This window comes from Rhinopithecus bieti, unplaced genomic scaffold, assembly GCF_001698545.2.
Source record: "Rhinopithecus bieti isolate Rb0 unplaced genomic scaffold, ASM169854v2 scaffold_15769, whole genome shotgun sequence".
NCBI lineage: Eukaryota > Metazoa > Chordata > Mammalia > Primates > Cercopithecidae > Rhinopithecus > Rhinopithecus bieti.
The window spans coordinates 3,675,646-3,688,240 of NW_016809129.1; the positions used below are offsets into that span (position 1 = coordinate 3,675,646).

Below are 12,595 nucleotides of genomic sequence, written 5' to 3' on the forward strand. Positions count from 1 at the left end.
AAAAAAAAAAAAAAAAAAAAAAAAAAGCTGAGGATGAAGCAGGACCCTACACGGAGGGAAATGTCATGGTACCACAGGCTCCACTGTAAGCACGGAGAATAATAGCTTACCTAATATTTTACAAGGCCAGCATTACTCTTATACCAAAATCTAACAATATTATATGAAAATAAAACAAAACTGATGTCCCTCATAAATATAGATGCAAATATCCTTAAGAAAATATTAGTTAATTCAAGTTAGAAATATATGAAAGATTATAAATTCTTAGTAAGTATAATTATACTAGTAATAAAAGATTTTAAAATTTGAAAAGAATAAAAGAGAAAAGCCATATGTGCATTTGTACATATGCACAAAAGTATTCAGTAAAACTCATAATCCATTCAAGATATAAGCTCTTAGTAAACCAGATATAGAAAGAAGCTTTTCAACCCAGTAAAAGATAACTTTTATATTACAACATAACCTCCAAGTAACTTTACATTTAATGATAAAAGACTGTAATGTTCTCCCTCAAAATAACAAGGTGGCGATTTTACTTCTAGTAAAATCCTATTGGAGACTCAACAAGTATTAAATAATAAAGCAAGTAAAAAAATAAGAGGGCTATAGACTAAAGAGGAAAAAATAAAATTATTTCACAGATGACATGACTGTATATGTAGAAATCCTAAGGAATCCAAAAAATAATTCTTAGATATAAAAGTGATTTCAAGAAGACATAGTATATAAGGTCAATATATGAAAGTCAGTTCTATTCCCATGTATTAGTAACAAACAATTGGAAAATAATATAAAAATATTATTTAAATTATTAGACAAGAACATGAAATAACTTTAATAAACTATGCATAATCTCTACGCTAAATTATAAAGCATTGCTGAGTGATTTAAGAAAACTGTGTAGATGAAGAAATAGATCAGATTAAATTGAACTCTCATGAATTAGAAAATATAATTTTTTAAAATACCAATTTTCCTTACATCAATCTATGTATTCAATGCAATTGTAGCAAAGTACTTCGAATAGCCAAAATTTTTTTAACAAGAATGATTTTGGAGAACTTATATTGCCTGATACCAAGACTTTCCATGAGCATATGGTAATTAAGGCAATGTTGACTGGTAGTAGGATAGACATATAGATTTATGAAACAGAATAGGGAGTCTAGAACTAGAACTGTAACTTGAAATGGATCATAGAATTAATGAACAGCTAAAACTAAAAATAGTATTGAAAAATATAGTATGCAAACTTCTGTAGCAAATCTTTATTAAATATGATAAGAAAGCATAAACTGTAAAGTAAAAATAAACCTGGACTTCACAAAAATTAAAAGCTTCTGCTTTCTGAATGGCATGTAAATGAAATAAACAAGCAAGCGAATAAACAAACAACCAGTCACAGACAGGGAGACAATGTTTTCAATACATATGTCCTACACCTCACAATGAACTTTATTCTGGAACATATTAGAATGATTACAATTGTGGTTAGTCATGTGCAGGAGAGAGTTTACGGTTCCTTGTCTCTGGCCTTTAATTGATATCCAGGTAACGTTCTGGACCCTTACAATTTGATAACAAGAGAATATATAGTTCAACTTTAAAAATAGGCAAAAGATTTGAACAGGCGCCTGATAGCAGAAAATATATAAATGAGCAGTAATTCCATGAAAAGTAATTCAGCATCATCAGCCATTGAGGGAATACAGATTAAAAACTGAAGGAAATATTGCCACATAGTCACTAGAATGGCTAAAATTAAAACACTGACAATAACAGGTACTGGTGAGGATGTAGAGCCACAAGAATTCTTACATTGTATATATGATTCCATTTATATAAAAGTCAAGTAAAGGCAAAAGAAAACCAAATTGAGAGCAAATAAATTTTTGGTGTGTGAAATCTGGGATGAGAGGGATTTACTGTAAACAGGCTGTTGGCATTTTTTCTTGTAATGGAAATACCTTGTGTCTTCATTCCCGTTGTTACATAATTATGTACATTTTGAAAACTAGTCAAACTGCCCACTTAACATGGGTGCATTTTATTTTACATAAATCAAACTTTAAGAAAAGTGACTTAATAAAATAAGACATTATAATTAAAGTGAAAAGTCCCTAAATGGCAGAAGACATTTACAATACACATAACTGAAGGAAGGGTAAATATATAAAGAACTCCCATAAACCTATTTGAAAAATCTACAGAAATGTGGAAATGTCAGCAGAAGTTTGAACAGGGAAGTTATAAAAGAAGGCAGTTGAATACTACATTTTTTAAAAAGGTTAAACACTCATGAATTTTATGAGTTTAGTATGAATTTTGAGTCAGAAAATTAAAGTTGATACAAAGATAGCATTACATATACCTAATGTTGGCAAACATTTATAATTTGGACTATACTATAGGTTGGCGGGAAAATGGAGCAACAGGAACTCTCATATATTGTGAAATGGGTAAAATATCATTAGAAAAGTGTTTGGTATTGCCTTGTAAATCTATGTCCCTAGGTAAGTGCTCTAGAAAACCTCTTGACATTATTTCAAATATACACCAACAAGTAGGAGAGATAAATAAATTGAGGTCCAGCCTTTAATGGAATATTATACAACAATGAAAATGAACTAATAACAACCATATGGAACAAGGTGAATAAATCTCACAAATAATACTGAGTGAAAGATACAGGGCTCAAAAAGTACATATAGTTTGATTCCATTCATGGAGACCTCAGAAAGAAAATCAATGTCTTATCTTGCTAGTGGATATAAACTTTGGTGATGAAATGATAAAGAAAAGCTACAAAATACTTTTCATCAAATAGGACCTTTTACAGAGGAGAGGAGACGTGAAGTGGCAAACAGGTGGTATGATATCAAAAATATTTTGTTCCTTAACTTATTGTTTAATAAGAGTGCTTTTCTATTATTATTCTTTAATTGTGTGTTCTTAATGTATTATATAATTTACCACATAAATCACCAGTAGAATGTCATATCATGTTATTCCTTCGCACAAAACACTCTACTGTTCTTCATCTCACTAGCCCAACCCAAATTATGTTGGCTAGTGATTATCTTCTACTTTGAGAATCTACTTTTAATTTTTTTATACTTCTTGAAGTCTGAGAGTGTTCTATACGTGATAGCTTTGACTTTTAGTAGTTTCAATCTATGCTTTATTTCTGCTAAGGTTAGTTACAATTCTGCAATTGTGCTTCATTTTCCTGTGCTCTGATTTTATTGCCTTTATTTCCTTGGCTTCTTTTGCAACCTTGCAACTGCTCCTTGTTACCTATTAATTTTATCTGATTTTATTACACTTTTTTGCTCATTTCTCACCTTTTCTTATGTTCTATTCTGAATGCAAATCAACTTTGTGAAAATTTTCTTCTGGATCCTATACAATCCTCTACTTGAGTGATAGTGATAGAAGCGGTAGCAATAATAACAATAAAGAAACATGGGTACTTATCTTTTCTTAAAAACATTTTATCTTCCATCACTATATTATACTAAGAACATTATATCCATTGTTTCATTAATTATTTAAAACATCACTATATTATATTTATTATCCTCACTCTAGCGATGAATCATATAAATCTGAGGAAGGTTGAATACAAAACTTCCGTAGTGGTGGAGGGTTGACTTATACATTTATCTGACTTTGGAATCTCTGCTCCTAAATTTTGTCTTAGACTACAATTAAGCTTAAATTATGCTTGAAATTGGAACTTCTGAAAATCTAACAATAGATTTGCTTGTAACCAAGAGAGCTTCAGTTTAAAACAAGCTAAATATAAAATCCCTATGTGTCCTCTTTCTTTCTACTCATATATGAAATTTTCTTTCTCTCTCTAGATGAATACAGTTAGATTTTGGTCTTGAGCAAGTATGAAATAAGTATTATTTTGCCCTCCTCACTGAGTTACTTAAACCTGAACACTAGAGATGTCATATTCTCCTGGTTGTCTACTTGGTATATAGCCTCTGAGTCATGGGCTAGATGGAGAAGGACTTAGGGGTTCTCAGTTATTTTCTGACTAGATAGATGTTTCATGAAGCTAAACCAAGTTTTGAAACATCAATTGATTTTCCTCAACCCTGGTCCATATAATTTACAATAAATTCAGCAATTACTAGATTCTAGTGTAAATTTGTCATTCATGGTAGGGATATCCTACCATGATCCTGACTGGCATTTTAATAAAGAATTTTGGAGACAACATATTAGAGACGACTAGGAAGAAGTGATTTTAAATCAGAAGTTGATTCTTTCTCCAAGGCTACAATTTGGTTTTATATTGCTTTGCTCTGTGTAGACACCATTATGTATATTATTTATGTGGACAGGCTGTCTCTCCAACTAGATCATCGGCAACTTCAGAGTATGGTTTGAACTCCCATTTCTCTTGGTTTCAGTGAGTAAACAGTTTCATAATTCACATGAAGAAAGCATTCAGTAATACCTTTTGGGCATGGGGAGATGCTCTTTTTTCCATTCTTGATTTTTCTGAAATTCTTATTGGATTCATATTATTCAATTTCTATGAAATTAAGAATACAGAATGAATTCAAAAATATTCTCTATAGTTCAGGGTTTTAATGGAACAGAAGAGAGGAAAAAATGTCTAGTGAAAAAAGCTCTTTGTAAATTACATACAAAACTAGACATCTGACATAATAACCAGAATGCCTGGCCTAAAATGGGCATCATCTAAAATATGTTGAAATAAGAATTGTGAGAAAAGAAAATATTTGGTACTTTATTCATATTATTCAATAATATTCATGTCTGACCTATTCAGCTGCATGCTTGTTATTTTTTCAAATCATGTGTCATAATCCAAGTTTGGGGGATATGAAAAAAACATTGTTTTTCCAATTGACACTGTTTTGGACAGGATGACATGCTATTTAATGTACTTGTCAAATAAATAGAAAGCACAAAATTGTGAACTGATAATATTATAGTCTGCCCTCATTTCTAAGGTACTTACTATTGATGCTTCATAGGCAAAAATCTCATTTAAAGAGCTCATTGTTTTGATTGAGTTCATCTGGAAAATCGCATACACTGTGACCTATTTATAAAATAATTTAGCTGTGAGTGATGATTACTATTTGCCAATGATAATGGAAAGACAGTATTTATTTGGTATTTTGCCAACTTTTAGGTCATATTAGAAAAATTTACAATAGTCGATCGTTTCTTTCGAACTAGAAATATAGGAGGCTTCATACATAAGTAATAAGATCAAGCTTCTGAATTTGGAAATTAAGAACTGTTATAAATTATCAATCATTTGTGTGTGAAAAAAGACGTCTATGAAATGAGAGCAGTGCTGAGACATTTAGATAACTAAAATTCATTCATGAGTAGGTTACCATAACCTCAAAAGTATATCTACACATAGTAAAGAGACAAAAATACTCTAGGAATTAAATCTTAATATATCCTGGTAACCTGGTAAGTCTCACATTCTACATGAGAAAGAATGACTCTCACAAGGCTGAATTAGAGGTAGTAACCATAACATTTTATGAGACTTAAAACAAGCTAATTGTGGATTCTTCTCACATTCCACATTTTAAACTTACAGACTCAGACCAGGCTGGAGTAGGAAAAATAGAATTAGGGTGAGAGGATTATACTTTACAGAGAAACATAAGTCTTGTATTTGTAATCTCCATGTCTTTAGATATTTATGTGGAAGTCACATATGATTTCAGTATCTGTATCAATAAGTAGAATTTATTATTTTCAGATATATTTAATGTTATTGATATTACAAATAGTTATTATCTGAGATATGTACCCTTTTATTTATATCAGGAATCAATTATTTAACAGAAAGAAAAAAGTTACTTGTTTAAAAAATGTTCCCTGACTCACAATATTCTGTAATAATATGATGTTTTATCTGTGGAAGGCTAAACCTTCCCTGGAAGAAGAAGCTGTAAGAAATAATCTGCCTAATGGAGATCACAGCTTCAGTGCCCAATAAGTGACCAAATTGCCACAGCCTTGTACTGAGTTCATCACTCCTCTGCCATGCTACCTTCTCTCTTCACTATTATAGTGAATTGATGTCTCCACGGAGTCAGTAAGCAGCCAGGAAATTCTGAGTTATTCTTGGCACATAGAATGTCACCAAATTACATAATTTGCACATTTTCACTTCTTATGAATCTGTCCCCTCATATCATCCCTATAGTAGAGTGTTTGTCCATGCCCTTATCATCTTTTTGTGCTAATGAAATGTCCTTCTAATCATTCATCAGTCATTCTACTACTCTACCTAATGGCTCCATGTCATAAGCGGGCAAAGTAGAAAATCATAAAATTGGCCATAAAAGGTCCATAAGATCCTACATAATTTGGCCCCTGTCTGCTTCTTTCATCTGATTTTTTTTCCAGCCTCTAACATTTGAACAGCCATTTCAAATGTCATAATTTCCTAATCACACCAGGCTGGCTCCTGACTCTTTTCTCTCTCTCTCTCTCGATCTCTCTCGATCTCTCTCTCTCTCTCTTTTTTTTTTTTTTTTTTTTGAGACTGAGTCTCGCTCTATCATCAGGCTGGAGTGCAATGGCCCTATCTTGGCTCACTGCAACCTCCACCTCCTGGGTTCAAGCGATTCTCCTGCCTCAGCCTCCCAAGTAGCTGGGATTACAGGCACTCACTACCATGCCCGGCTAATTTTTGCATTTTTAGTAGAGACGGGGTTTCACCGTGTTGGCCAGGATGGTCTGGTTCTCTTGACCTCGTGATCTGCGTGCCTCTGCCTCCCAAAGTGCCTCTGTTTATGTTGTTCTTTGCTGAAAGTTATCTCTACTCCCCACCTTCCTTCACAATGCCCCTCTCTGGCTGGGAGACACATGCAGTACTCATTTGTCAACATTCGGCTCAAATGGAAAAAACTGACCATTCTTTCTTATGCATCTTGTATACATACAGTCTTTCCTCAGCGGCTGTAGCACTTTACTGCATATGCCTTTCTACTCGTCTATTTTTCCAGGTTGAAATGAAAGCCTTTCAAGTGTAGATCCTCTGATTTATTCATTTTTGTCATCTTCAAAATTTGCAGTTTTAGAAAAGTAGTGGGTGCTTTAAAAATGCTTACTGAATTGATGGTTAAAGTAACAAACATCAATACCTGGGTTTTCAATAGATATTTCAGGTGGAAGTCATATTTTTTGATGACTGTTAAGAGACATTGTCTGGAAAATAAAAAATAGAAACTTTGTTTAAAATTGGGTGGGAAAACTTACATTATCTTTAGCACAAGCATTTATCACACAAATTCTGTTTTGCCCATGATACTATCGTAGGCATGGTATAAAAAGGATTATTGTTGACATAATTTTAAAAACATCCCAGAATGGTGCCTTATAAAGTTTGTATAACTTGATAGACTACAAACATATTTGAAAGTCTTAGAACTCCAAAGAATTCATGATAAATTAACCAAACCTCTCAAAGGCTGATCATTATATAAAACTACCTTAATTCAAACTGTAAGTTGCAAAGGGATTCATAAGCAGATAATGGCATATATCAACATCAAGAAATATTAAGTATGCAAAATCTTGTAGATAATTGCATTTGGAATTAATGGCTTATATTTATAATACATGGGGTTGTCTCTGACACCAAACCTCTGCATTTTTCTTTCCTAAGCTTCTCTTACTGCTCCAGCTTTATCTATGCTTAGGGAAGCCATGCAATTTGAGCAGAAATTCTTCTGAGCTTCGCTGTTCAAAAATTATTTTCCCAAACATTATTGACTTTACCTTCTTATTTGTCTTGAAAACTCCTGACTTAAATTGAATCATAAGTCACACAACTCAAAAACGCAACATGAAAAAATACACCATTATTTTTACGGTAGCTGCATTCTCATTTTTTTTACATTATCACTTTAGTTGGAGTCCCTCTGTCAGTTCAAAGACAAAATGCATAGAATATGTAAAAGTCAATGAAAGGGGAGGAAAATAATAACTAAAGATTTGGGCAATGGCAGTGTTTTATATAAAACCTGAAACTACTAGTATCATCAAGAATGCACTCACTTCAGCACTTTGTTTTTGGATATTGTATCTATTTTATAGAAAAGACTACTAGGAACTAGTGAAGGTGAGTGATTTGCTCAACTTCTAAGAGGAAGTTGAGTCATAAAAGAGAAGGGCTGAAATCAAAGCCCTTGCCATCAAGTGATTGATTTTTTTGATGACCCAATACGGTGTTCTGAGGAGGGCAGGCAGAGAAGTGTTGTATCCCCAAAAGTAAAGTTCTACAGTGGCCTTTATAAGGCTGAGAATGTCTCTGTGTTAGATACCCTTTGAGAAAGATAAGGGGGGAAGGGTCAGAACATGATGGAAGTGGAATAAGCACTGAGAGTTAGATACTTGGTTTTAGTCATGGCTATGGGATTAAATATTTGTGTGACGGTTGCCAAGTTTTTGAACTTCTGTTTTGAGTTTCCTTACCACAGAAGAAATAGCGCTGGGAGATGGTATCACCCCAGACTGTAATCCACTGCCCCGGGATTGGAGGGAGGGGTGGAGGCGTAAAGTCTGAAGCTAGGCTGTACCAGACATGTTTCCTCTACTCCTTGCTACAGCAGAACTTTGCTTTGCCCTGCATTAACCCTCTGGACTCCTGCAACTGCACACTGGCCATCCAATGTCTGCTAGGGGGCAGGCTATGGCAGGGGTAAGACAAAAACAGAATGAAAGCCTCCTTCTCTCACTGTCTTCTCACAGCCTTGGCTTGCCTCTCTGTCCCCCAGGTAGTAGTGACTTAAAAGGTGCAACAACCCTCCACCAACCCTTTCAAAATAGTCCTTTGTGTCCCAAGGATTTCCTGCTTTTTGAAAAACTTCTCATATTTGAGGTGTATGTCTGTTTCTCTGCCTTTCTCTCTGTTTCCCCGCCCCGGGTAGATTTATTTTGGAAAAGGAAACTACAGACCTTGTTTATATGTTATACAACAGAAATCTATGGTGGAATCCTGTAATTACCTATAAAACGAAAATTTGTGTTAGATTATGTCTAAAGTCCTTTCTAGTCTTAGTCATTCTATGATTTTATGGAGTGAAGATGGACATTTTTAGGGAGAAGGGTGGCAGAGAAGGGCACATGGAAAAACACAATAGTTTAATGAAAGAAAATATCCTTTGTATATTTCAGGCAGACCTGATTGTAGCCCTGCCACTGATGACCAGAATGGCCTTAGGAGAGTTATTTAGCCTCTCAGAACTTCAGTTTCTTTAGTTTTGAAACAGGATAATATGCATTATCATAGAGTTTTAGAAAGAATTAGATGAGATAATATATGTAAATATATAATAATAACTTCACAAAATCATTACCCAACAGAGTCACTAAAACCAATTTTAGCTCATATTTTTATTCATGTTTTAAACTTAATTTTATTTTATTATTTTTAAAATTAATTAATCAATTTGTTTTTTGAGATGAGGTCTCACTCTGTTGCCCAAGCTGGAGTACAGTGGCATGATCTTAGCTCACTGCAACCTCCACATCCTGGGTTCAAGTGATTCTCCTGCTTCAGCCTCCCGAGTAGCTGAGACTACAGCACATGCCACCATGCCTGGCTGATTTTTGTATTTTTAGTAGAGTTAGGTTTCACTATGTTGGCCAGGCTCGTCTTGAACTCCTGACCTTGTGATCCGCCCACCTAGGCCTCCTAAAGTGCTGGGATTACAGGCATGAGCCACGGCGCCTGGCCAATTTTATTTTATTTTAAGTTCCAGGAAACGTGTGCAGGACCTGCAGGTTTGTTACATAGGTAAACATGTGCAATGGTGGTTTGCTGCACCTATCAACCCATCACCTAGGTATTGAGCCCTACATGCATTAACTATTTATCCTGATGCTCTCCCTCCCCAACAACTCTGATGGGCCCCAGTGTGTGTCATTCCCCTCCATGTGTACATGTGTTCTCATTGTTCAGCTCCCACTTATAAGTGAGAATGTGTGGTGTTTTGTTTTCTGTTTCTGCGTTAGTTTGTTGAGGATAATGGCCTCTACCTCCATCTACGTCCTGCAAGAGACATGATCTCATTCCTTTATATGGCTGCATAGTATTCCACGGTGTATATGTGCCATTTCTTTATCCAGTCAATCACTGATGGGCATATGGGTTGATCCCATGTCTTTGCTATTGTAAATTTAGCTGATATGTTATATCAGGCTTTACTTTAGAGATGTACGACCTGTATCTCCCACACTACATTTTCTCCTGGTTCAGCTCACAACAGCCTTAATTGTAGATATACCCAAACTCCCACTTTACCTACCTGATAAGTCTGTTCTTCCAAATAATACATGCATACATTTAGGTATAAGAATGAAGTAGGATATGTTCACTTGTTTTCACTCCAGTTTTCCAATTTGAATTTACACTCCTCTATTTATGATATACCATTTATTTTCAGGGAGTTTCAGAAACAAATTAAGTAGGAGATGGTTACCTTCAAAGTATTAAAATTGTTTTACAAAGAGCTCAAGTGACATATGCAAACCCAAATTCACAAAATGAATCAGGAAAACAAGTCCTTGAAAATGTAATAACCAGCAGCAGAGATTTTTTTAAATGGATGTTAGAATGTTCTGCAAAGTGTTAGCAGCTCTTTAAATATATCTGAATAACTTTGAAGAATGGATAATTATTAACAGAATGTGTCTATTAAAAGAACATTAGCTTCCTCAGTCCCAGTGAAAGGACAGCTTTTACAATCAACTGAAAAATATTGAGATTTGATATTTGAGAACTCAATCAGAAAGTAATCTTGCAACAAATATAAAATGTCTTACCTGGATACTTTCCAAATATGCATAAATTCTAGAAGTTGGTTCAGATAAAACTGACTGTGGTCCTCTTCATGCTGTAGACAGCAGAATATATTAATATTTATAGAGTGAATAGAAATGAGTACCAGATAAAAATAGGTCCGTAACTTCCTGCTGCCATTTTATTCACTTATTTTGATAACCCTCATTCATCACGTTTATATTTTGTCTTAAAGACCTTACAAGACTCTCCTTTACTATATAAGCCTTTTCAAAAGTAAAGCAGAAAGCTTAGCTTTGGTTAAGAATAAGCCTAAAAGACAGTTGAAAAACATCATGGCATCACCAAGGTCAAACACTAAATTATCCTACTAAGTAGGAAGGCAGATTTTTAGGCACCACTTCTCCCACATACATGAACTTTTTTTTTTTTTCATATTTAGGCCATGCGTGCCATGGCAGTGTAAAGCCTGACATTTTGCCAGATGGGCGAGCAGACACATAATCAACTCCTTCATTTTTCAGCTTCACCACATCTTGCTGCCAAAATGTCAGTGTAAGAGAGCTTTCCGTTTCATGAGCACTAAATTATGCTAATTAATGACAATTACTGGTAGGTATAAATTCTAGGAGTTAGTTGGCCTTTTGTTTTCTTCCTATATAAACATGAACTACTCATCTTAAAATATCATGCCTATGGCCTGTATGTGTGTGCACACAACACACACACACACACTCATACCTTAACTTCTTGACTAGTTCTCCTGAAACAGGGCATTAATGAAAACCCTTTGCAAGTAGGCAGAGAATGCAGTATGTCTTATCATAATTGCACTATTTCGCCACACAGTGGCATTAAGGTTGAGATCTGAGTGAGTCCCTTAATGCCTGGGGTGTATGTAATCTTGTGTGTCAATAAACACAGTCTATTTTTAAAACTGACTATTAGAGATTCGGACAGTAAACATCAGAAGGAAAACCTTTATATGGCCCAATGTCAAAGGTAAATTAATTTTTATATTGGTTTGTTTTGTGAAGAGGAAGAAGAAAGCTAAGTTAGATGGAAAGAATAAGGTCACTGTTATAAAACAATATTTTGACTACATGTTGTGAAAAAGAAACACTATGTAGAATGGCTGAGAAACGAAGATGTGAGTCTAACTTTCTAGAAATTTACATATAGAGTCACTGGGACAGCTAAAATAAAAAGTGTGATAGTGACAAGACAACTTTTTTCTGCAACAGAGAAAGCTAAACTGTAGTCATGAAAAGCATAGTAAAAGAAGAGGGAAAACAGAAAGTGAAAAACAGAGTAAAAATAAAAAAGTAAGATTTGAACTGTAATATTTGGTACTCACCTTCTTTCAGAAGTTAAAACCAAAGCAAGAATATAAAGAATATACTTATTTACATATTTCTAGGAAAGCATAATCATATTCATTTAAAAACCAATTTATTTGGTTTCCAGAAATATTTTCGGTATTTGTCTTAGTACCTTTTACTAGAAATTTTTTTTAAATTTAAATACCTCCATAGGATGGAGGAAAAATAACTTCATAAGGTACATGTATTGGAAACATTTTTTTGTTAAATTATTAACAGATCTTGAAGAAAAACAAAAGCTGGAGGAAAATTCCTGTAATGGTCCATGAAAGATAGTGTGCATTTAACTTTTCCCTAAAGCTGAAGCCACACCTTGGCCTTAAGGAAAAGGAAAATGTTAAAATTCTTTTTTCTCATGCAAAAATCTATTGCTGTAAAT

At 34.1% G+C, this 12,595-nt stretch overlaps 1 protein-coding gene across 1 annotated transcript in view; it reads right to left on the reverse strand.

Moving 5' to 3' along the window:
- The window catches only part of PIK3C2G (phosphatidylinositol-4-phosphate 3-kinase catalytic subunit type 2 gamma), a 385,467-nt gene that overhangs the window by 335,962 nt on the left and 36,910 nt on the right, over positions 1–12,595 (reverse strand). Inside the window, 2 exon segments of the mRNA XM_017888605.1 lie at positions 7,173–7,236; positions 10,858–10,928. Of these exon segments, the coding sequence (XP_017744094.1) occupies positions 7,173–7,236; positions 10,858–10,928 (135 nt within the window).